Genomic DNA, 27,794 nt, shown 5'->3' with positions numbered 1-27,794 from the left:
GGAAGTTGTGAATACAGCCCAATACATCACACAAAGCAGCCTTCCGTCCATTGACTCCATCTGCTCTTTCCCCTACCTCGGGAAGGCAGCCAAATTCAAAGGCATCACCCACCCCAGTTATAATCTCTTCACACCTCTTCCATCGGGCAGAAGATACAAAAGCTTATTAACACAGACCAACAGATTCAAGAACAGCTTCTTTCCCGCTGTCATCAGACGTCTGAATGAACGTATCAAAATTTTAAATTTAAATGTTGGTCTCACTCTTTGTGCACCTTTTCTGCAGCTGTAACATTGTATTCTTCTGTTCTATTACCCTAACGCACTCTGTATGATATGATCTGCCTGCACCGCACAAAAAATAAAGCATTTCACTGTACCTAGGTACATGTGACAATAATAAATCAAATAAATAACAAATAACTAAAGAAACAAGCTGTTTGTTTATTCATGAGGAAAGACTTGGGAGTTGATTGCATACTGGGTCCTGATCAAATGATTCTACTAATGCTTTGTCGCTGGGACAGGGTTTGCTGGGGGAGGGGGGGGGAGTGGTGTGTTAAAATACATAGCAGAAGTTGGTGTTGAGCAAGGTCAGTATCTGGGAATTGGTTCCAGCAAGTCTGGAAGAGACCTTATGCTGAAGCAGATGTTGAATGGAAGCTGGCATTTCATGGAGGATTGAGCTAGTCAGTCAGGGAGTCGTCAGAGTTTGAATTCGGTGTGGATAGCATTTTGTATGAGAAGGAGTTTGGTTATTGATGTTATGGCCTGTAGGTTTGAATGCTCTTTACCTGACCTCCATTATCATCTTCTGGAAACTCCAACAATAGAAAACGAAGTTATCGGTGTTTCTGTCTTTATCTGTAAAAGTGACCCTGATCAACATCTTCAGAAAATCAACCCTGAAACCATCGTTGACATATCGTGTATACCACTTTAGTGATCTGGCCAATGTTATCTTAATTGTGAATGGGACTGAAAACAAAGGCTGTTATAGCATTGAAAGCAGAGACCAATTCTACCTTGTTGTTTAATCTTTGCCAGTGTTACTATATTGTTAATAAACCGCTGAGTTTTTTTAAGATACAAACCAGTGTTGAGCATTGAGTATTTACAGAGACTGGGATTGGTTGTCCAAAATCTGGTTAGGAACCACAGGGGTCAATTTTGAGGGTCTTTGAAGGTTTAAGTTTTACCGTGTTGCGAACACAGAGGTAGAAAGGCTGGTTCAGTTATAACAAGTCTCAGATAACTCAGTGAAACTTATTCCAATGGGTTTGATCAATCACTCAATTATGCAGTTAAAAGTAGGACCTTGAGTAGTGCTGTAGAACAGAAAGACTTAAGAGGTCACGCACATAATTCTTCAAAGTTTGCATCACATACAGACAGGATGGTTAAGAAGGCATTTAGCACGCTAGCCTTCATTGCTCAGACCTTTGAGGATCGGAGTTGGGATGGCATAGTGAAGTTTTACAGGACATGGGTAAGGCCTCTTCTGGAGCACTGTGTCCAGTTCTGGCTGTCCTGTTATAGAAAGGATATTATTAAGCTGCAGAGGGTTCAGAAGGGATTTACCAGGATGTTGCCTGGAATTGGGGGTCTGAGTTATAAGGAGAGGCTGGATAGGCTAGAACTTGTTTTCATTGGACTATATGAGGTTGAGAGGTGATCTTGCAGAGGTTTATAAAATCATGAGTGGCATAGGTAACATGAATTATAAGGGGGTTTTCCCTAGGGTGGGGGATTTCAACACCAGGGACGTATCTTTCAGGGGAGAGGAGAAATATTTAAAGAAGACATGAGGGGCAGTTTTGTTTTTGCACGGAATATGGTTTATGTGTGGAATGAACTTCCAGAGGAAGTGGTGGGTGTGGGCGCAGTTAAAACATTTAAAAGACGTTTGGATAAGGACATGAACAGGGAAAGGTTTGGAGGGATATGGGCCAGGAGCAGGCAGGTGGGACTAGTATAGTTGGGATTACGGTCAGCTAGTTGTGCCAAAGGGTCTGTTTCCATGTTGCAGGACTCTATGACTCTATTTAGGCTGAGTGGGAGAAGAGATTTCGATGCCAAGGGGGCACAAGGATAAGAGCCAAGTGCTGGATAATGGGATTAGAATAGTTGGTGGTTGCTTTTGACCAGTGCAGACTCATTGGGCTGAATGGCCTATTTCTTTGACTGAGTAGGAGTTGAATGTGGCCAGGAGTCTGAAATCTCTTCACCTGTTGGCTTACCCCATTTATCTCCATCACAGTCCGCTCACCTAGCCATGACAGCTCACAGGTCTCTTCAGGGCTGGTTCAAGGTTGGCAAATAAATTGGATAGGAAGCTTAACAAAGCAGCTACCAGAGCAGGGCGGAGGCTGAGAATCCTGCAACGAGTAACTCACGTCTTGACTCCCCCCAAGCCCGTCCCACCATCGACAAAGCACAAGTCAGGAGTGTGCTTTGAATGCTCCCCACTTGCCCCTGGATGGAGGCAGCTCCAACAACGCTCGAGAAGCTCGAGCTGTTGGTGAATCCTCTGAAAGCATTGGTGGTCCTGCGATATCAAATCCCACATCATCATGAGTCTTTATCCTACCAAATTAATGCGTAAGAGGGGGATGCAAGTTTATATTGAAGAGTCACAGAGTTACACAGTACAGAAACAGACCCTTTCCAACCTGTCCATGCCGACCTGATATCCTAAATTAATCCAGTCCCATTTGCTAGCATTTGGCCATATCCCTCTAAACCCTTCCTATCCATGTCCCCATTCAGATGCCTGTTAAATGTTGTCATTGTACCAGCCCCCACCACTTCCTCTGGCAGCTCGTTCCATACACGCACCACCCTCTGTGTGAAAAAGTTACCCCTCAGGTCCCTTTTAAATCTTTCCCCCTCTCACCTTAAACCTATACCCTTCTAGTTTTGGTCTCCCTATCCCAGGGAAAAGACCTTGCCTGTTCACCCTCTCCATGTCCCTCATGATTTTATAAACCTCTATAACGTCACCCCTCAGCCTCCAACGATCCAGGGAAAATAGCCCGAGCCTATCCAGCCTCTTCCTACAGTTCAAAACCTCCCAACTCCAGCAACATTCTTGTAATAGAGTTGATAGCCAGAGACTATTTCCCAGGGAAGAAATGGCTAACACGAGGGGTCATAGTTTTAAGCTGGTTGGAGGAAAGTATAGAGGGGATGTCAGAGGCGGGTTCTTTACACAGACAGTTGTGAGAGCATGGAATGCGTTGCCAGCAGCAGTTGTGGAAGCAAGGTCATTGGGGTCATTTAAGAGACTGCTGGACATGCATATGGTCACAGAAATTTGAGGGTGCATACATGAGGATCAATGGTCGGCACAACATCGTGGGTTGAAGGGCCTGTTCTGTGCTGTACTGTTCTATGTTCTAAGTCTTTTTGAGAGGGAATGGGAGTCTATATTTGAGTGGGGAATGGCATTATTGAAACGATGGGCAGCATCAGGCCAATGTGTTAAAGTGGAAGAGCTGTTTTCTCTCTTGGTCCCCTACTCATGATGCTGGCTTCGTCCATGAGGCCTTGAGAAGGAGCCCTCACAGATGGGCCGCCCATGACCTCCTTTCAGGGTTGGCAAGCAAAATGGTGGCCGTGAGAAAGCCAAAAGTGACCCCATTAGCTCGGGGCTATGGTGGGTCAACGTTGCTGGCAAGGAGGAAGTGCAAGTCGCCCAGCAGTCCGAGAGGGGTGGATTGGAGCAGTGGGATGGCTTTCCGGTCGGACCAGCCAAAGGAAGAGAAAGGGAGCCACCCTTTGCTTTTCTCTCTCTCGCTCGCACCCCCGTTTTCTCCCTTGTTCCTTCCCACCCCCCCACGCCCAAACAAGATAACATTCCACCATCGCTTCCCCCTCGAAACAGAAACATGACCGACAACACTTAAAGCTGAACGTTGACTTACTGGGGTTACAGTTAGTCTTCACACAGTCTGGAAAATAGAGGACGTGATGCAGAGAAAAGAAACTGGATTTAAGTCCTTCAAGGTAAGTTCTGCAGACATCCAATAATAATCATTTCCCACTATTCCGGGGACAGGCACGTGTCAATGTGGCCATTTCGTAAGACTCATCAGGGAACACCCAAAGCAAAATAAATGGACAAGACGCAGCCCGTGAAATTCGGATAATGGGGTGAGGGGTACATTTATTTAAACCTTACCCTCTTTCCTGGAATCAGGAACTGGGTTTCCTAGGAATACCCACTCAATCCAGTCCAAACGGTGTTTTAATCAACTACGCTCAGACCTGGGATGCATCTTAAGGTCTGCTCTAGAGCTGAATGCAGGCAGAAACACCCCTCACCCCGACAATACCACCTAGTCAGAATAGCGCCTCCTCCATGGTGTGGGACTCGAACTCAGGACCTTCTGTCACAGAGGTCAGGGTACTACCTCCCACATTACGCCCAGGTACGCTGAGGTGGATGGGGGTTTGAGTGGTGGGGGAGATTAAGAAAGGCCACGTTGAGATTGGGCGTAATTTGAGGAGACACGGGGTGGGGGCGAGTGGAAGCAAGTCAATGGGACAGATGTTACGAAATGACCACCGGGAAGCCAGGCTGCACGGCAGAAAACCACCCCCCTCAACAGGTCAGCCAAACCCACAGGCCAGGTCAAGTAGATCCCGAGAAAAGCGTACTGTCTGCGCCCTGACAGAGCAAATGGTAGAGAGTGGGTGTTTGGTTCAGGCTGGAAGGTCCAACAATGACACTGGGGCCCTTCACTTTCCAGCAAAGAAGACCCTTACCCACTGTACAGGGCAGGTGGCTATCTCCCCTTAGAGACCCATAAGGTGCAGAGGTAGGCCATTCAGCCCAATGAGTCTGCTCTGCCATTCAAACATATCATCATAGAATCCCTACAGTGTAGACAGGCCCTTCAGCCCAATGACTCTCAGAGCATCTCACCCAGACCCATTCCCCTATAAGATGCCCAGTTTACACATCCCTGGACACTACGGGACAATTTATCACGGCCAATCCACCCTAACCTGTACATCCCTGAACACTACGGGACAATTTATCACGGCCAATCCACCCTAACCTGTACATCCCTGGACACTATGGGACAATTTATCATGGCCAATCCACCCTAACCTGTACATCCCTGGACACTACGGGACAATTTAGCACGGCCAATCCACCCTAACCTGCACATCCCTGGACACTATGGGACAATTTAGCACGGCCAATCCACCCTAACCTGTACATCCCTGGACACTACGGGACAATTTATCACGGCCAATCCACCCTAACCTGTACATCCCTGGACACTATGGGCAATTTAGCACGGCCAATCCACCCTAACCTGTACATCCCTGGACACTATGGGCAATTTAGCACGGCCAATCCACCCTAACCTGCACACCTTTGGACTGTGGGAGGAAACCGGAGCACACGGAGGAAACCCACTCAGACACGGGGAGAATGTGCAGACTCCACACAGACAGTCGCCTGAGGGTGGAATCAAACTCAGGTCCCTGGTGCTGTGAGGCAGCATTGCTAATCACTGAGCCATCGTGCCTCTCGAGATTGTGCCTCTGAATTCTGAACATAATCAATTCCACTTTCCTGCTTCTCCCTCCTCAATTCCCTTTCCTGATTAAAAATCTATCTCAGCCTTACATCTACCTAATGACCCAGCCTCAACAGCCCTCTGCGGTAAAGAATTCCACAGATCCGCTCCCCCGCAGAGAGAGAGACAAAATTCCTCTTCATCCCTGTCGTCAATGGGCAACCCCTTATTCTGAGCTGACGCTCTCTGGTCCTATTGTCTCCCACAAGGGAAACAACCTCCCCACATCGACCCTGTTGAGTCCCCCAGGGGCTGGAATTCCCTGCCCAGAAAAGGGAGGGGTGAGGCACAGGAGAGCAGTCGACAAAAATGAGGAGGAGGTTCCATTCAGAAGAACCTGCCCTCTTTTCTGTGAAAGGGGTCTTTGGTATCTCTTCTGGCATTTCCAGGTTACTGTGCTGAATCTGACCATTCTGGGGGTCAACACCTCCCTTACCTGTGGTCCTGTGACCTCTGACCCATCCTTGGCATCAGCTAGTTGACCCCTTCCTCTCATCACACAACCATTAATCCCCCCACTCCCAAACCCCTTCCCTGACTTTTGAACTTGTGAGGGGGGTGGTCCCAAAATTTCTTTCCATGTCTTGGATTTAACAGCCAAGTTGGCAGGGGAGAAGATGTCGGTTCAGACAGGTATGGAGGGCAAATAAATTTTAAGATGGCCCCCCACGACAAATCCAACAACTGACACCGCGCCCCCACCCCCCCGCACCCTACCAGAAAGACCCCTAACTGAATTCTGCATCCAGTAACCCTCAGAGAGTGGAATTGGGAGGAACAACAAGGCCATTCAGCTCCTCACTGGTCTGCTGTCCCTTCCTGCTCAGTCAGATCTTGATTGAATCTGGACTTCGGGTCTCAATGTACCTCCGACCCAGCCCCCACCCCGCACCACATGCTCCCTCCTGTGAAACTGTTCAGAGACATTTTGGGGCAGGTCGTGGGGAGATGGAGGCGGATGCATTGTCCCTGCAGCCTGGCGTGGTAGAGTGCTCAACACGTGCCGTCAACCGCAACAGAACCGTGGTGGCAAGGAGCCACATGCGGAGTGAGTCGTTCACCAGCCCCGGGGTCACCCAGAGCCACAGTCACACTGTCGCTGTGAGGGGAAGCTCAGGACTGGAGAGGCAGGTAGGGGGACAGAGGGGGACAGTCAGCCTCAAACAGGAGTCCTGTTCTCCTCCTTCATGCGACACACATGCGCACACACTCTCTCTCACACATGTGCGTATACACACACACACTCTCTCACACACGTGCATACACACACACACACACTCTCTCTCACACATGTGCATACACACGCACACACACACTCTCCCACACATGTGCATATACACACACACACATACACTCTCACAGACGTGCATATACACACATACACACACGTGCATACACACACACACACACGTGCATATACACTCACACTCTCTCACACACGTGCATATACACACATACATTCTCTCTCACTCACGTGCATATGCACACACACACACACACACACACACGTGCATATACACTCACACTCTCTCACACACGTGCATATACACACACACATTCTCTCTCACTCATGTGCATATGCACACACACACACGTGCATATACACATGCATACACACATACACACGTGCATATACACACACACACACACACGTGCATGTACACACACACACACTCACACGTGCATAAACACACACACACTCACACACGTGCAAATATGCACACACACACTCTCTCACACACGTGCATATACGCACACAGACTCTCTCACACACATGCATATACACTCGCACACACTGCCTCACACACGTGCTTACACACACACACACTCCCTCACACACGTGCATACACACACACACACACGTGCACATACACACACACACTCTCTCTAACACACGTGCACATAGACACACACACACACTCACACACGTGCACATCCATACACACACTCTCTCACACATGTGCATATACACACACACAGTCTCTCACACACGCGCCTATACACATACACACTCTCTCTCACACACACGTGCATATACACACAGGCAGACTCTCTCACACACGTGCATATCGCACACACTCTCTCACACATGTGCATATACACACAGGCAGACTCTCTCACACACGCGCATACACACACACACTCACACACGTGCATACACATACACACACACACACGTGCATATACACACACACACACTCTCACACACGTGCATATACAGACACACACTCTCACACACGTGCACACACACACACACACACACACACACATACACTCATACACGTGCATACACACACACACTCTCACACAGGTGCATGCACACACACACTCACACATGTGCATATTCACACAGACGTGCACATACACACACACACACTCTCACACACCTGCATATACACACACACTCACACACGTGCACATACACACACACACGTGCATATACACACACTCTCTCACACACGTGCATACACACACACACACTCTCCCACACATACACTCTCACAAACGTGCATATACACACACACACACTCTCATACACGTGCATATACACACATACTCTCACACACGTACATACACACACACGTGCATACACACACATACGTGCATACACACACACATGTGCATACACACACACACGTGCATATACACTCACACACATGCATATACACACACACATGTGCATATACACTCACACTCTCTCACACACGTGCATACACACACACACACACACACACGTGCATACACAAACACTCACGTGCATATACACTCACACACATGCGTATACACACACACGTGCATATACTCACACTCTCTCACACACATGCATACACACACACACTCTCTCACACGTGCATATGCACACACACTCACACACGTGCATATACAGACACACACGCGTGCATGCACACACACATGTGCATACACACACACGTGCATATACACACATACACACACGTGCATATACACTCACACACGTGCATATACACACACACACGTGCATATACACTCGCACTTTCACACACGTGCATACACACACACACACACACACATGCATACACACACATACACACACGTGCATACACACACACATGCATATACACTCACACACGTGCATATACACACACACACTCTCTCACACACGTGCGTATGCACACACACTCAGACACGTGCATATACAGACACACACACGCGTGCATGCACACACACGTGCATATACACACGCACATGCATATATACACACATGTGCTTATACACGCACACACGTGCATACACACACACACACACAGGTGCATATACACACCTGCATATACACGTGCATACACACACACACACTCTCACACATGTACATGTACACACACACACACTCTCACACACGTGCATACACACACACTCACACACGTGCATACACACACACACTCACACACGTGCATATTCGCACACACGTGCATATACACAAACACACTCTCACACACGTGCATACACACACACACTCTCTCACACACGTGCATATACACACATACATTCTCTCTCACACACGTGCGCATACACATACACACACACACACACACACACTCTCACACACGTGCATACACACCCACACACTCTCTCACACACGTGCATACACACACATACACACTCACACAACTGCATATACACACACACACTCACACACGTGCATATAGACACACACACACGCTCACACATGTGCATATACACACACACACTCTCTCACACACGTGTGTATGCACACACACTCACACACGTGCATATACAGACACACACACACGTGCATATACACACACACATGCATATATACACACATGTGCTTATACACGCACACACGTGCATACACACACACACACACACACACAGTTGCATATACACACGTGCATATACACGTGCATACACACACACACACACATGCATATACACACACACACTCTCACACACGTGCATGTACACACAAACACACTCTCACACACGTGCATACGCACACACACTCACACACGTGCATATTCGCACACACGTGCATATTTGCACACACGTGCATATACACAAACGCACTCTCACACACGTGCATACACACACACTCTCTCACACACGTGCATATACACACATACATTCTCTCTCACACACGTGCGCATACACATACACACACACACACTCTCTCACACACGTGCATACACACACACACACTCTCTCACACACGTGCATACACACACACACTCACACACCTGCATACACACACACACACTCACACACGTGCATATAGACACACACTCTCTCACACACATGTGCAGACACACACACACACTCTCATACACATGCATACACACACACACTCTCTCTCATACACACGTGCATATACACACAGGCAGACTCTCTCACACACGTGCATATCGCACACACTCTCTCACACACGTCCATATACACACACACTCTCACACACGTGCATACACACACACACACACACTCACACACGTGCATATACACACACACACTCTCACACACGTGCATATACACACACACACTCTCACACACGTGCAGACACACACACACACACACTCTCGTACACGTGCATACACACACACACTCTCACACAGGTGCATGCACACACACACACTCAAACATGTGCATATTCACACAGACGTGCACATACACACACACACTCACACACGTGCATACACACACACACTCTCTCTCACACACGTGCACACTCTCTCACACATGTGCATACACACACACACACACACTCTCCTACACATGTGCATACACACACACACACACTCTCACACACGTGCATACACACACACACACACACTCTCCTACACATGTACATACACACACACACACTAACACACGTGCATATACACACACACTCACACATGTGCATATACACACACACTCTCTCACACACGTGCATACACACACACACCACACACTCTCTCCCACACATGTGCATATACACACACACACATACACTCTCAAAGACGTGCATATACACACACACATTCTCTCTCACTCACGTGCATATACACACACACACACACATGCAAATACACACACACACACACACACACACGTGCATACACACACATACACACGTGCATATACACTCACCCTCTCTCACACACGTGCATATACACACACACACTCTCTCACACACGTGCATATGCACACACACTCACACACGTGCATATACAGACACACACACGCGTGCATGCACACAGACACACACACGTGCATGTACACACACATGCATATATACACACATGTGCTTATACACGCACACACGTGCATACACACACAGGTGCATATGCACACATGCATATACACGTGCATACACACACACACACTCACACATGTGCATGTACACACACACACGTGCATACACACACACACACTCTCACACACGTGCATACACACACACTCTCTCACACACGTGCACATACACACACACACACGTGCATATACACACACACTGTCTCACACACGTGCATATACACACACAGACATACACTCTCACAGACATGTAGACGCACACACACACACACACACACACACACTCTCATACACGTGCATACGCACACACACTCTCACACAGGTGCATATACACACACACTCTCTCACACATGTGCATACACACACACACACTCTCCCACACATGTGCATACACACACACATACACTCTCACAGAAGTGCATATACACACACACACTCTCATACACGTGCATATACACACACACTCACACACGTGCATACACACACACACGTGCATACACACACATACACAAACGTGCATACACACACACATGTGCAGACACACACACACGTGCATATACACTCACACACGTGCAAATACACACACACATACACACACGTGCATACTCACACACACGTGCATATACACACACACGTACATATACACTCACACTCTCACGCATGTGCATATATACACACACACTCTCTCACACACGTGCATATGCACACGCACTCACACACATGCATATACAGACACACACACGTGTGCATGCACACACACACGTGCATATACACACACATGCATATATACACACATGTGCTTATACACGCACACACGTGCATACACACACACAGGTGCATATACACACGTGCATATACACGTGCATACACACACACATACACACACATGCATATACACACACACACACTCTCACACACGTGCATGTACACACACACACACACACTCTCACATACGTGCATACACACACACACTCACACACGTGCATATACACACACTCACACACGTGCATATTCGCACACACGTGCATATACACACACACACTCTCACACACGTGCATACACACACACACTCTCACACACGTGCATACACACACACGCACACTCTCACATACGTGCATACACACACACGTGCATATTCGCACACACGTGCATATACACACACTCTCACACACGTGCATACACACACACACTCTCTCACACACGTGCATACACACACACACTCACACACACGCATGCATACATACACACACACACACTCTCTCACACACGTGCGAATACACACAAACACACTCTCTCACACACGTGCATATATACACACACACTCTCACACATGTGCATACACACACACACACACGTGAATATGCACACACACACGTGCATATACACACACACACTTACATACGTGCATATACAGACACAGACACACGTACACATACACACGTGCATATACACGTGCATATACACACACATGCATACACACACACTCTCCCACACATGTGCATACACACACACATACACACACATGCATATACGCACACAAACTCTCTTACACACGTGCATATACACACACACACTCTCACACACGTGCATACACACACACACTCTCACACACGTGCATACACACACACACTCACACACATGCATATACAAACACACACTCACACACGTGCATACACACACACACTCTCTCACACACGTGCATATACACACACACACACTCTCACACACGTGCATATACTCACACTCACACACGTGCATATACACACACACATTCTCACACAAGTGCATACACACACACACACACTCATACACGTGCATATACACACACTCTCTCACACATGTGCATACACACACACACACTCTCACACACATGCATATACACACACACACACACTCACACATGTGCATATGGACACACACTCTCACACGTGCAGACACACACACACACTCTCATACACGTGCATACACACACACACTCTCTCACACACATGCATATACACACGACCCCCAACACCCCACTGTCGCAATGGGTCTGGCTACCCCCTTCCCTTCGAATCAAACACAGGGCACAGATACCGCAGGCTCTCACTCAGAACCTGACACGGTCAGCCCAGAATCTGATCGATTCAGGGGAACATCAAACTGTTTTTGAGCACACAGTCCGAGCAGGGACAAATCACATGGAGCGTCACTTGTGACCATGGATCGCTTTGTACAGTAGGGCTGGTGTACAGACATCACCTTGCACATGGTTACTTGTTTCGGGCCGCAGATAGAGCTCATTGAAGGGTTTGTTTTTGCACCATCACTTAAAACATCAGCAAAGCAGAGAAAGAGAGGGAGAGAGATAGCAGCATGATGATGGCACTCTGAGCTGCAATTCGACAAGTGGAGTGGATAGTTCAGATGACAATTCGAAAACATCTGAAATCATTACAAGGCAAATCTGCTACTGAGATGGTTGTGAATAGCGAATTCCTCAAAAATGACAAGTGATATTTTGCCAGAAATTCCTGACAGTGTATTGGGATGATGTTCAAAACAATTACACTGTGTGACTGTTCACACAGATAGTTACGTGTATAGGACAGTGTGTAACACAGGGGGAGCTGTGTGTACTGGACAGTGTGTGATACAGGGGAGGTGTGTGTACTGGACAGTGTGTAACACAGGGGGAGCTGTGTGTACTGGACAGTGTGTGACACAGGGGGAGCTGTGTGTACTGGACAGTGTGTAACACAGGGGGAGCTGTGTGTACTGGACAGTGTGTGATACAGGGGAGGTGTGTGTACTGGACAGTGTGTAACACAGGGGGAGCTGTGTGTACTGGACAGTGTGTGACACAGGGGGAGCTGTGTGTACTGGACAGTGTGTAACACAGGGGGAGCTGTGTGTACTGGACAGTGTGTGATACAGGGGAGGTGTGTGTACTGGACAGTGTGTAACACAGGGGGAGCTGTGTGTACTGGACAGTGTGTGATACAGGGGGAGCTGTGTGTACTGGACAGTGTGTGATACAGTGGGAGCTGTGTGTACTGGACAGTGTGTAACACAGGGGGAGCTGTGTGTACTGGACAGTGTGTGATACAGGGGAGGTGTGTGTACTGGACAGTGTGCAACATAGGGGGAGCTGTGTGTACTGGACAGTGTGTAACATAGGGGGAGCTGTGTGTACTGGACAGTGTGCAACATAGGGGGAGCTGTGTGTACTGGACAGTGTGTGATACAGGGGAGGTGTGTGTACTGGACAGTGTGTGATACAGGGGGAGCTGTGTGTACTGGACAGTGTGCAACATAGGGGGAGCTGTGTGTACTGGACAGTGTGCAACATAGGGGGAGCTGTGTGTACTGGACAGTGTGCAACATAGGGGGAGCTGTGTGTACTGGACAGTGTGTGATACAGGGGGAGCTGTGTGTACTGGACAGTGTGCAACATAGGGGGAGCTGTGTGTACTGGACAGTGTGCAACATAGGGGGAGCTGTGTGTACTGGACAGTGTGTGATACAGGGGGAGCTGTGTGTACTGGACAGTGTGCAACATAGGGGGAGCTGTGTGTACTGGACAGTGTGCAACATAGGGGGAGCTGTGTGTACTGGACAGTGTGCAACATAGGGGGAGCTGTGTGTACTGGACAGTGTGCAACATAGGGGGAGCTGTGTGTACTGGACAGTGTGTGATACAGGGGGAGCTGTGTGTACTGGACAGTGTGCAACATAGGGGGAGCTGTGTGTACTGGACAGTGTGTGACACAGTGGGAGCTGTGTGTACTGGACAGTGTGTGACACAGTGGGAGCTGTGTGTACTGGACAGTGTGCAACATAGGGGGAGCTGTGTGTACTGGACAGTGTGCAACATAGGGGGAGCTGTGTGTACTGGACAGTGTGCAACATAGGGGGAGCTGTGTGTACTGGACAGTGTGTGATACAGGGGGAGCTGTGTGTACTGGACAGTGTGCAACATAGGGGGAGCTGTGTGTACTGGACAGTGTGCAACATAGGGGGAGCTGTGTGTACTGGACAGTGTGCAACATAGGGGGAGCTGTGTGTACTGGACAGTGTGTGACACAGTGGAAGCTGTGTACTGGACAGTGTGTGATACAGTGGGAGCTGTGTGTACTGGACAGTGTGTGACACAGGGGGAGTTGTGTGTACTGGACAGTGTGTGATACAGTGGGAGCTGTGTGTACTGGACAGTGTGCAACATAGGGGGAGCTGTGTGTACTGGACAGTGTGTGATACAGTGGGAGCTGTGTGTACTGGACAGTGTGTAACACAGGGGAAGCTGTGTGTACTGGACAGTGTGTGACACAGGGGAAGCTGTGTGTACTGGACAGTGTGTGACACAGGGGAAGCTGTGTGTACTGGACAGTGTGTAACACAGTGGAAGCTGTGTACTGGACAGTGTGTGATACAGTGGGAGCTGTGTGTACTGGACAGTGTGTGATACAGTGGGAGCTGTGTGTACTGGACAGTGTGTAACACAGGGGGAGCTGTGTGTACTAGACAGTGTGTGACACAGGGGAAGCTGTGTGTACTGGACAGTGTGTGACACAGGGGAAGCTGTGTGTACTGGACAGTGTGTAACACAGGGGGAGCTGTGTGCACTGGACAGTGTGTGACACAGGGGAAGCTGTGTGTACTGGACAGTGTGTGACACAGGGGAAGCTGTGTGTACTGGACAGTGTGTAACACAGGGGAAGCTGTGTGTACTGGACAGTGTGTAACACAGGGGGAGCTGTGTGTACTGGACAGTGTGTAACACAGTCTGGATTGTATGTCTTTGTGCTGTTGAGTCGTATTAAGAACTCAGCACCATATTTACTCGTTCCCTGCTGCGTTCTATTTTCCGTTCCCCATCTTGAGTCAACTTATCCTCAGCTCCAAGCTCTCTGTCACTTTCAGGCTGGGAGCAGGTCACGTCCTTGGCTCATTCGGACGAAAGGACAATCAGTCTACCCATAATTTTGCAATGTGTATAATCCCCTGCCTCACCACTCTCTTGCATATTGCAGCTCAGAGATGGGGTTTGGAGCCTTCCAAATATTTCCAGTGACTAGAGAGGGGTGATGGGTGGGGGTGCAAGACCTACGGGGAAGTTCTCTCGTTTTCCCTCTGTGACCCCTACTGAGCCTTCGGACCCAGCCAGTTGCAGCAGAGAATCTCCACACTCTGGTGTCACTCAACTGGGTGATCTTGAGGCAAGAATTTATTGCCAATCCCTCATTTCCCAGATGTGACCTCCCCGTGTCCACCCCCCACCCTCTCCGCTTGTCCGCACCAGTGTCGCGGTCCCACACCCACTGTGCCCGTGTGCTGCCACCAATATGGGTCACAGCATTTACCATACTCCCCTCAGACCTGGCAGGGAGGGGGCTAATTTGCGGGCAATCATAGGATGGCCAGGAGGTGCTAGAACTCCAATAGCCCTGGGATGAGTATCCCATCTGCCTCTAGAAGCTGATGAACATCCAGAGGGGGTTCAAGTGGATTTGGCGTGCTCCCGAGTTTCGCCCCCGGTAGATGATGCCATCTCTCTTGTCACTGGGAACTGGCGTCGATGTTTAACAAGGAGTGGGGGTCACAATTCCCTTGCCGAGGCTGAGATACCAACATTGTTGATGTGAGGAATGAGAGAGGCGGATAAACCACAGGATGCTCGTGTGGGGTATCAGAATGGATTTGGGTCATGATGGGCACTGGTGGAGCTGGAAGACATGAACAGAAGAGAAGCAAAGATGGAGCAAAGGGTGAGACAGAGAGAGGGAGAGATGCATCTGTCACATTAGATGTTACATCCATGGCTCTACCCATCCAGGCAGAGCTCGGATAGCACAGCATGGGTCTCCATCCTGATCAGTTGAGACAGGAGCCAAGTGACAGTGTCCTTTCCCACACCCTCACCAACCTCTTCCCATGATGATGGAGACAAGATGGGGGGAGAGTCGGAGGGGATTGTGAGGTGGTTTCGGTAGAGGGGGGGCACTGTCTACGCTTGTGTTCCTTGCTTGCCTGGTGCAAGGACGGAAGTGCCTGCAGTCCCTCCCTCAGGGGAGCACCAGTTCTATTTCATGCGTCTCACCAGATCAATGGCCCAATGGAAGCCATCTAATGCATTCCTTTCTCTCGCTCTTTCTCTCTCCCGTTCCCCCCGCACCACCCGGATGAACCTGTTGATCCCTTTTCTCGTTTTTTTGGTGTCCAACCCTGGCCATCGGGATGGATAACTCTCCAACTGAGGGGGCTCTATGTGATCGGACTTTATCCGAGAAATTAAAGGAGACCCCTCCATCATTAGACAATATCAGAGGGTTGGCAGTGGAGGGGGGTGGCAGTTTTACCTAAGTTCACAGTAAGCTTCACTCGTCCTCCATCCAGCTCCAGCCTGAGGGTGTCAGCCGAGACTTTGGAGGTAGTTGCCATGAGCAACCCATAAGCCCGTTGAGACATGAAGCGTAAGGAGATATCTTCTGCCTCTGTGTGCATGACAGTTGGCATTATCACCTTCATGTACATGCTTCCATCGTAGCTAAGCACTGTCGCTTCTGGGAGACCAAAGAAAAACAGACGGATGATGTGATGAAGACCCGCATTCAATCCCTGCCAGTTCCCACTGCCCTGCTCCACAAGCAGGGGAACAGGAGTAACACTTTCTGCCCCAAGCCATCTGTCCTCATTTCGTCCCCTCAGTTCCTCAGTCACTTCTTTCCCCATCTACAATGTTCTGCCCATTCCCTGCCATCACTCCTCCCCAACCCACCACCCCCCTCACTGCTTCCTATCTGTCATTGAACCAGCCAAGCATCCCCACACAGGCCCACATCTCCCACTATCACCCACTTGCAGGAGATGGCTCCCCTGGGTGCCCAAAGGTGTTCGGTATCCAGTGATATCCTCCGTGATGGGGAAGGGGCAAGGAGACCAGATGCCCCAATCTGACCCCGGTCACAGTGGGAGTCAAATCCAACCACAACCCCCAACCACCATCCTCCCACTCCCCGCTCCACAACTGCCCACCAAGCTGAGGCAGCAGCCAATTGTACATTGGACTGTCCTCGCTCCCTCCCCAAACTTCAGTCTGCTCTTCCGCTCAGACCTCCCGCCTGCTCTTCATTCCCTAGACCACCCACTCACCTCTCGAACGTCCCTCTCTCGTCCTTCCAACCTCACTCCTCAGATTTCCCTCCTCTCTCCTCCCTCCACCCTCTTTCTTCCTCCCCCCACCATCAGGCATCTCTCCCTTGCACCTCCATCGTCAGATCACAATCTATGATGTTCTGCCCATTCCCTGCCCTCTGCATAACCTGCCACTCTTGCCCCTTGAATCTCCTTCTTCCTTCAGGTGTCCCTTCCTGTCTCCCTCCTTGAACATCCTTCTCTCCCCATCTCTCCCTCCCTCAAAAGTCCCTTCCTGTCTTGCTCCTCAGAGGTCTCCCTCTCTCCCCCTCTCAGACCTCCCCCTCCATCCGGCAGACCTCTCCTTCCCTCCGTCACTCAGTCATCCCTCCTTCTCTCAGACATCTTCCTTTATCCCTGCTTCAGCCCTCTCTTTCCCTTGCTCCCCACCCTGAGCCCATTGATGTCGGTTCCCTTCAGGACGTGAGGTAGGTGGCCTCCTAGTGACTTCCTCCCCCTCCCCAGAGCCGCTATATCCCCCCTCCTCCCCAACCCCACCTCCGGGCTGATTTCTGGTGCAGCTTCCTACCTGTCTCACAGTTCCTGCCGAAGTAGCCGGTCCCAGTGCAGTCACAGATGTAACGGTTCCAGCCCTCACGGCACTGACCCCCATTTCGGCACGGGCTGGTGCTGCATTGTTTGAGGGTCTCGCGGCTGCAGAAACCGCTGACCCCCCCAGCATTCTGGAGCTCGGCCAAACGGCGGACATCCCGGCTCTGACCGTCGATGAAGAGGTCCCGCACGCAGCCCACATAGCCGTACCGCAGGAAGGCCGTCCAGAGCTCAGGGGGCAGCAACAGGTCCAGCTTGTTGTCCGGGAGACCCCCCAGGTACATGTCGCTGTCCAGGTCCAGGATCTCACTCTCACCATTAGCCACAAACGGGAAGTGGCGGCTGTTCACAGATATCGAGCCTGAGGGGGAGCAAGAGCATAGTGTCATCTCGTAGTACATTTACTTGTTTGTCACCTGTCCCTAATTGCCCTGGGATTTATTGCCCATTCCCAGTTATCCTGCATTTATTTCCCATCCCAAACTGCCCTGGGATTTATTGCACATTCCCAGTCATCCTACATTTATTTCCCATTCCTAATTGCCCTGGGATTGATTGTTCATTCCCAGCCATCCTGCATTTATTTCCCATCCCAAATTGCCCTGGGACTCAATGCCCATTCCCAGTTATCCTGCATTTATTGCCGATCCCTAACTGCCTCAGCATTTATTGTGTCTTCCTAATTTCACCTTTCAGTGTAGTGCTTGCACATTCTTCCCTGTGTCTGCGTGGGGTTTCCTCTGGGTGTTCCATTTGCCTCCCACAGTCGAAAGATGTGCATGTTAGGGTGGATTGGCCATGCTATATTATCCCATAGTATCCAGGGATGTGCAGGTTAGGGTGGATTGGCCGTGCTAAATTGTCCCATAGTGCCCAGGGATGTGCAGGTTAGGGTGGATTGGCCATGCTAAATTGTCCCATAGTGTCCAGGGATATGCAGGTTAGGGTGGATTGGCCGTGCTAAATTATCCCATAATGTCCAGGGATGTGCAGGTTAGGGTGGATTGGCCGTGCTATATTGTCCCATATTGCCCAGGGATGTGCGGGTTAGGGTGGATTGGCCGTGCTAAATTGTCCCATAGTGCCCAGGGATTGGTTGGCTAGGTGGCTAGCCATGGGAGAAGCAAGGTTACGGGGACTGCATTGACGGTGGACCTGGGTGGGGTGCTCTTTGGAGGGTGGGTGTGGACTCGACAGGACGCACTGTGGATTATTTTAGTCCTGTGGAGAGGTGGTGGGGAGCTGTCTTCTTGAACCGCTGCAGTCTGTGTACTGTAGGTTGATCCACAATGCCCTTAGGGAGGGAATTCCAGGATTTTGACCCAGTGACACTGAAGGAGTGATATAATTCCAAATTGGGTTGAGGGGTGACTCAGATGGGAGCTTGCATGGGGTGGTGTCCCCTGTATCTGCTGCCCTCGTCCTTCTAGATGGAAGTGATCATGGGTTTGGAAGGTGCTGTCTAAGGATCCTTGGTGATTTGTTGCAGGGCATCTTGTGGCTGGTACACACTGCTGCGACTGAGCGTCGGTGGTGGAGGGAATGGGATGTTTGTGGATGTGGTTCCAGTCGAACAGGGGGCTGCTTTGTCAAGGGTGGTGTCAAGTTTCTTGAGTGTTGATGGGGCTGCAACCATCCAGGGGCAAGTGGAGCGTGTTCTGTCACACTCCTGATCTGTAACTTGTTGATGGTGGACAGGTTTTGGGGAATCAGGAAAGGAGGTACTTGCTGCAGGATTCCCAGCCCCTGACCTGCTCTTGGAGCAACTGTGTTAATGTGGTGAGTCCAGGTGAGTTTCTAGTCAATGGTAACCCCCAGGATATTGATAGTGGGGGAATTCAGTGATGGTAACACCACTGAATGTCAAAGGCCCAATGGTTTGATTCATTGAGGGTAACAGCATTGAATATCATGGGGGAGATTATTAGATTCAATGAAGGTAATGGATTGAAGTGAAGGGGCGATGGTGAGATTCTCTCTTGATGTGAGTGAACAGAATGTAGTGCTGGGTGTTGATAGTTGAGGGAGAGGCTCTGATACTATTACTACAAGGCAACAGAAGGTGGGCCTTATTGTGAGTCCAAAAAGGAAAATGACAGTGCAATTTCACTATTTGGGTGATGCACGATGGGGTTAAAATGGATGGTTCATTGTTCCCTTTTGCACTCAGACCATACAGTCAAATATAAAAGTCAAATTTTAAAGACCAAGTTTTTAATCAAAATGTTGAGGGCCAACTTTTGTATGAGTCATAACCTCAGGGGTTTCGAACCACGTGCACAGTCTTTGGAACTGTTGGAATGAGTGTCATCAGGCCAACTCTCACACCCATGGTCACTGACTATGGTGCTGAACCCAGGGGATAACAGCTGCTTTACTCTGTATCCTGGTCTTTCGGACAGTTAAATGAGACAGCAAAAAACAGGAGAAAGTTCTCCTGGGCCGTTTTCATCGTCCCCGCTCCCATAACCTAGTGACAGGTGAAAGATGAAGGATCCATGGGGCTAAAAATGTAGCGGCTGACCGATGCACAAGGTGGGCTATTTGTTGTGTGTATGCACTGCACCCTTCTGCCCCTTTATTGGGTGGTTGTCGTCACGGCGCTGTCACACATAAATTTGCTGCATCAGTCTGTCCACTCCAACAGAGCAACCCCAATCCATCATTCCACCTGCAGTGGGCTGTAATCCAAATTTATGGATCTCTAATAGTTAATTCACTACAAGTGGGCATTGCCGACATGGGCTAGCATTGACTGGCTGCTTCCTCTGTACTGCCTTTGGTAAGGTGATGGCGTACTGCCACCCACTCGACAGCTTGGACCAACTCAGTGGTCCTGAAGAGTCAACCTCACTGACGTCTGTCTTGAGTCTGATGTAAGCCAGGCTGGGAATCGGTAACAGCTGGAAGGAGAATGGTGGCACAGTTTAATGTTGCTGACAAATCCCACTACTGGCGTTGGTGGTAGAATTTAAACCCAGTGAAAAAAATCTGAGGTTAAAAGTTCGTCATCAGTAATGGCGACTGTGACAGAGATCATTGATTATTGCTTGAAAATCCGTAGTCCTCACTTGGTTTGGGCTGGGCATGAGGTCACATTTGCAGGCTGTGTGCACTTCCGGTCGCCCTAGTATAGAAGGCTGTTATTAAACTGGAAAGAGTGCAGAAGAGATCTACCAGGATGTTACTTAGACTGGAAGGTTTGAGTTATAAGGAAAGTTTGAATAGACTAGGACGTTTTTCCCCTGGAGTGTACGAAATTGGAAGGGTGGCCTTATAAAAGTTTATTAAATCATGAGCAATATGGATGGGGTGAATAGTCAAGGTCCTTTCCCTAGGGTAGGGAAGTCTAAAACTAGAGGGCATAGGCTTAAAGTGAGAGGGGAAAGATTTAAATGAGTCCAGAAGGGTAAATTTTTTTGTCACATAGAGGGTGGTGAGTGTCTGGAACAGGTTGCCAGAGGTAGAGGAAGCAAGTGCAATTTTGTCCTTTAAGAAGCATTTAGACACTTACATGGATGGGATAGGTATGGAGAGATAAGGACCAAATGCAGGCAAATGGGACTAGATTAAATCATGTAAACGGGGCAGCATGGACAAGTTGGGCCGAAGGGCTTGTTTCCATGCGATAAACCTCAATGACGCTACAACTCCACATCAATGTGGTTGAGTCTACATTCCCTCTGGGAATCCGTCACTGGATAGACAGCACCGCTGACAGCGCAGCACTCCCTTGGTGACACTTAACTGGAAAAGGGTCTGGTCAATCACACAGATCAAGAGTTTTTCCACTAAATCCCAGCCTTGCCAGTGACACCCACGAAAAGCCCAGGGCCTTTCAGCTCACCCTGCTGGGTTCAGCACCACAGTCAGTGACTAGAGGAGGGCTAGTTAGCTTGAAGATACGAATTTATGTCACCCTAGCAGCAAGTTGTAGAATGGTGGAGCAGGTTGAAAGGGCTGAAAGTCCTCATGCTGCTCTTACATTCCATGATACTGCCATGCAACGTACACATTTCACATCTTCATTAAGGCACCATTTCGCTCTTGTCTCTGTCAGAAAGTTTTCTCTGAATTAATTATAGCTATAAATGAATGGGGGAAGCTTGGCTTAGTGCTATTATGGCTGAGCTATTAATCCAGAGACCTGGGTAATGTTCTGGGGACCAGGGTTTGAATCCCACCAAGGCAGACAGTGGAATTTGACTTTAAAAACAAAAAATCTGGAAGGAAGAGGCTAACGATGACCACGAATCCATTATCAATTGTTGGGGAACACCCATCTGGTTTACTAATGCCCTTTAGAGAAGGAAACTGCCATCCTTACCTGGTCTGGCCTACTTGTGACTCCAGTCCCACAGCAATGTGACTGACTGTTAACTGTCCTCTGGGCAATAAATGTTAGTCGAGCCAGCAATGGCCTCATTTCATGAATGAATACCAAAATAAACTTAAATCAATTTTCCTCACATTAAACCTGATGGGGAACTTTAAAGAATCAAAGCAGTTGTACATAATTTGGCAAGATTCATTTCTTCGGCTTTATTAATTCTTTATCTTTCAGTCTTCCTAATCAGGTCTTGTGTCATTCCTCACAGTCAATATGTCAAAAATACACACACTTCATTACAGCATCTCAATTGTGGTTGGAAAGACTCCTTACAATGGATCACTTAAAGCATATTGTTCTTTGCAAACTAATAACTTCATGTGAGCCCATATACTTACGTACCTGTGATGTGCCTCTTTGTGATACCGGTGGGATCTTAACGGATGCCAATATCGCTGGCTGGGCCCAGCATTTATTGCTCCGTCCCTAACTGCCCCCTTGAGAAGGTGCCTTCTTGTGCTGCTGCAGTTCATGTGCTGTGGGTAGACCCACAATGCCCTTAGGGAGGGAATTCCAGGATTTTTACCCAGTGACACTAAAGGAACAGTGTTACATTTCCAAGTCAGGATGGGGAGTGGCTCGGAGGGGAACCTGCAGGGGGTGGTGTCCCCATGTATCTGCTGCCCGTGTCCTTCTAGAGGGTAGAGGTGGTGCTAGGTGGTGGAGACTTGGAAGGTGCTATTGGAGGTGGAGGTGGACAAGAGGGATACGTTGAGGTCACCTCCTTGAGGAATTTAACCCCATTGTGCCCACATTCTTTCAGGTGCAAACAGGTGCCTGATGGCTGGGGTGGGGGATAGAGGGCATAGAACGTAGAACTTCACAGCACGGGAATGGGCCCTTTGGTCTGCCATGTTGTGCCGAACATGTCGGCAAATTAAACAAATTCCTTCTGTCTGCCTTTGGTCTATATCCTCCATTCCTTGCATATGCATGTGCCTATCCAAAAGCCCCTTAAATGCCCCTATTGTATCTGGCCCCACACCCATCCCCTGGCAGCACGTTCCAGACTCCTACCACTCTCTGTGTAAAAAAAACTTCCCCTCACATCTTCTTTGAACTTTCCCCCTCTCACCTTAAATGCCTGCATCTCATGATTTTATAGATTTCTATCAGGTCTCCCCTCAGGCTCCGCCACTCCAGAGAAAACAACCCGAGTTTTTCCAGCCTCTCCTTATATCTCATACCCTCTAATCCAGGCAGCATCCTGGTAAACCTCTTCTGCGCCCTTTTCCTCTCACTCCCTCTCCGACCTCTCCCTCCGCTTCCTTCCTGTAATGTGGTGACCAGAATTGAATACAATACTCTAAGTGTGGCCTAAGCAAAGCATTTTAAAGCTGCAACATGACATCCCGACTCATGTACTCAATTCCCCAACTAATAAAAGCAAGCATGCCATACGCCATCTTTACCACTCTATTGACTTGCATGGCCACTTTCAGGGAGCACCGGATAGAAACAGGCCCTTCGGCCCACCATGACTATGCTGACCAATAAACGCCAAACAACATTAATCCTATTTACCCACCATGGTCCACAGCTTGCTATCGCCTGGCATATTAGGTACCCATCCAGATGCTTCTTAAATGTTGTGAGAGTACCTGCCTCCACCTCCCTCTCAGGTAGCACGTTACATATTTCTACCACCCTCTGGTGAAAAACCTTTCCTCAGGCGCACCACACCCCCACACACCCCCCCCCACCCCGGTCACATACATCTCACCTGAAACTTATGCTGCCTGGCCTTAGATCTGTCTGATTTGGAAAACATTCTCACAACCTACTCTATCCATGTCTGTCAATTTTGTGTATATCAGTCAGATTCCCGTCTCCACCTCCTGTGCTCCAGGGAGAACAAACTCAATCTATCCAGACTCTCCTCATAACTGAGACTTTCCATCCCAAGCAATCCCCTGGCGAATCTCCTTTGCACCCTCTCCAGTGCGATCACATCCTTCTGAAAGTGTGGTGACCAGAACTCCACACGGTATTCCACCTGTGTCCTAACCAATGTTTTATAAAGTTGCAACAAGCCTTCCTTGCTCCTACATTGTACACCCCAGCATCCCATATGCCTTCTTCACCACCCGATCTACCTGCATCGGCACCCTCAGAGATCTCTGCACTTGTACACCAAGGTCCCTCTGTTCCTCAGTCCTCCCTAGGGACTCAGCATTCATTGTGTATCTCCTTCCCCTATTGTACCTTCCCCAAATGCATCACCTCAACACTCATTGGGATGAAATTCCATCTGCTATCCCTCTTACCGTTTTATCAGCTGACAGGTTGGCTTTTCTGCCTTGGGCACAGATCACCATTCTCAGCACAGGTGGCATAAAACCATGGGACTTAAGAATTTCCTTTTCATTTCAAGTCCCTGCTCAAACTCTTTAGCCAAGCTACATACTTGAGTTCAAATCAGCACAAAGGTCAACAGCATCTCAGTGAGAGATAATGGGAACTGCAGATGCTGGAGAATTCCAAGATAATAAAATGTGAGGCTGGATGAACACAGCAGGCCAAGCAGCATCTCAGGAGCGCAAAAGCTGACGTTTCGGGTCTAGACCCTTCATCAGAGAGGGGGATGGGGAGAGGGTTCTGAAATAAATAGGGAGAGAGGGGGAGGCAGACCGAAGATGGAGAGAAAAGAAGATAGGTGGAGAGAGTATAGGTGGGGAGGTAGGGAGGGGATAGGTCAGTCCAGGGAAGACGGACAGGTCAAGGAGGTGGGATGAGGTTAGTAGGTAGATGGGGGTGCGGCTTGGGGTGGGAGGAAGGGATGGGTGAGAGGAAGAACAGGTTAGGGAGGCAGAGACTGGTTGGACTGGTTTTGGGATGCAGTGGGTGGGGGGAGAACAGCTGGGCTGGTTGTGTGGTGCAGTGGGGGGAGGGGACGAACTGGGCTGGTTTAGGGATGAAGTTGGGGAAGGGGAGATTTTGAAACTGGTGAAGTCCACATTGATACCATCTGGCTGCAGGGTTCCCAGGTGGAATATGAGTTGCTGTTCCTGCAACCTTCGGGTGGCATCATTGTGGCACTGCAGGAGGCCCATGATGGACATGTCATCTAAAGAATGGGAGGGGGAGTGGAAATGGTTTGCGACTGGGAGGTGCAGTTGTTTGTTGCGAACTGAGCGGAGGTGTTCTGCAAAGCGGTCTCCAAGCCTCCGCTTGGTTTCCCCAATGTAGAGGGAACCACACCGGGTACAGTGGATGCAGTATACCACATTGGCAGATGTGCAGGTGAACCTCTGCTTAATGTGGAATGTCATCTTGGGGCCTGGGATGGGGGTGAGGGAGGAGGTGTGGGGGCAAGTGTAGCATTTCCTGCAGTTGCAGGGGAAGGTGCCGGGTGTGGTGGGGATGGAGGGCAGTGTGGAGCGAACAAGGGAGTCACGGAGAGAGTGGTCTCTCCGGAAAGCAGACAAGGGTGGGGATGGAAAAATGTCTTGGGTCCGACCCCACCACCCAAGACATTTTTCCATCCACTGCATCCACTGTACCTGGTGTGGCTTCCTCTACGTTGGGGAAACCAAGCGGAGGCTTGGGGACCGCTTTGCAGAACACCTCCGCTCAGTTTGCAACAAACAACTGCACCTCCCAGTCGCAAACCATTTCCACTCCCCCTCCCATTCTTTAGATGACATGTCCATCATGGGCCTCCTGCAGTGCCACAATGATGCCACCCGAAGGTTGCAGGAACAGCAACTCATATTCCGCCTGGGAACCCTGCAGCCTAATGGTATCAATGTGGACTTCACCAGTTTCAAAATCTCCCCTCCTGCATCCCTAAGCCAGCCCAGTTCGTCCCCTGCCCCCACTGCACCACACAACCAGCCCAGCTCTTCCCCCCCACCCACTGCATCCCAAAACCAGTCCAACCTGTCTCTGCCTCCCTGACCTGTTCTTCCTCTCACCCATCCCTTGCTCACATCCCAAGCCGCACCTCCATTTCCTACCTACTAACCTCATCCCACCTCCTTGACCTGTCCGTCTTCCCTGGACTGACCTATCCCCTCTCTACCTCCCCACCTATACTCTCTCCACCTATCTTCTTTACTCTCCATCTTTGGTCTGCCTCCCCCTCTCTCCCTATTTATTCCAGTTCCCTCACCCCATCCCCCTCTCTGATGAAGGGTCTAGGCCCGAAATGTCAGCTTTTGTGCTCCTGAGATGCTGCTTGGCCTGCTGTGTTCATCCAGCCTCACATTTTAGCATCTCAGTGAGGGCGGGGCTTTCCTGAAAAAAAGTTCTGCCCATCTTTCCTGCAGGAGGCTTTGGTGGTGCTGTGGTAACATCCCTACCACTAGGCCCTGCTTACATAGAACATAGAACAGTACAGCGCAGCACAGGCCCTTCGGCCCACGATGTTGTGCCAATGTATTATCCTACTCCATGATCAATCTACCCTGCATTTTACTATCCTCCATGTGCCTATCCAAGAGTCGCTTAAAAGTCTCTAAAGTATCTGACTGCACTCCCACTGCCGGCAGCGCATTCCACACACCCGCCACTCTGTGTGCAAATCCTACCTCTGACATCTCCCCTACACCTTCCTTCAATCACCTTAAAATTAAGCTCCTTTATAATAGTCCTTTCTGCTCTGGGAAAAAGTCTCTGACTATCCACTCTATCTATGCCTCATCATCTTGTAGACCTCTATCAAGTCACCTCTCATCCTTCTTTGCTCCAATGAGAGAAGCCTTAGCTCCCTCAAACTTTCCTCATAAGACCTGCCCTCTCTCACACACTAATGCACACATTCACACACTCCCAATCACATACATACACTCACACAC

The 27,794-nt window shown here is 49.4% G+C and overlaps 1 protein-coding gene across 2 annotated transcripts in view; it reads right to left on the bottom strand.

Moving 5' to 3' along the window:
* LOC125449256 (neurexin-2-like) overlaps positions 1–27,794 on the bottom strand; it is a 1,112,849-nt gene that overhangs the window by 689,219 nt on the left and 395,836 nt on the right. Inside the window, exons 8-10 of one of the 2 annotated variants that reach the window (XM_059641436.1) lie at positions 18,583–18,966; positions 17,219–17,422; positions 3,927–3,953 (exon numbers count right to left, since the gene is read on the bottom strand). In XM_059641436.1, coding sequence (XP_059497419.1) covers positions 3,927–3,953; positions 17,219–17,422; positions 18,583–18,966 — 615 coding nt within the window. The remainder of the gene's footprint in view (positions 1–3,926; positions 3,954–17,218; positions 17,423–18,582; positions 18,967–27,794) is intronic. The other variant, XM_059641437.1, reaches the window with a different exon arrangement.

Source organism: Stegostoma tigrinum, chromosome 42 (assembly GCF_030684315.1).
Source record: "Stegostoma tigrinum isolate sSteTig4 chromosome 42, sSteTig4.hap1, whole genome shotgun sequence".
Taxonomy (NCBI): domain Eukaryota; kingdom Metazoa; phylum Chordata; class Chondrichthyes; order Orectolobiformes; family Stegostomatidae; genus Stegostoma; species Stegostoma tigrinum.
The sequence above is the reverse complement of the archived record's forward strand: the minus strand, read 5'-3'. Positions and strand labels throughout refer to the sequence as shown.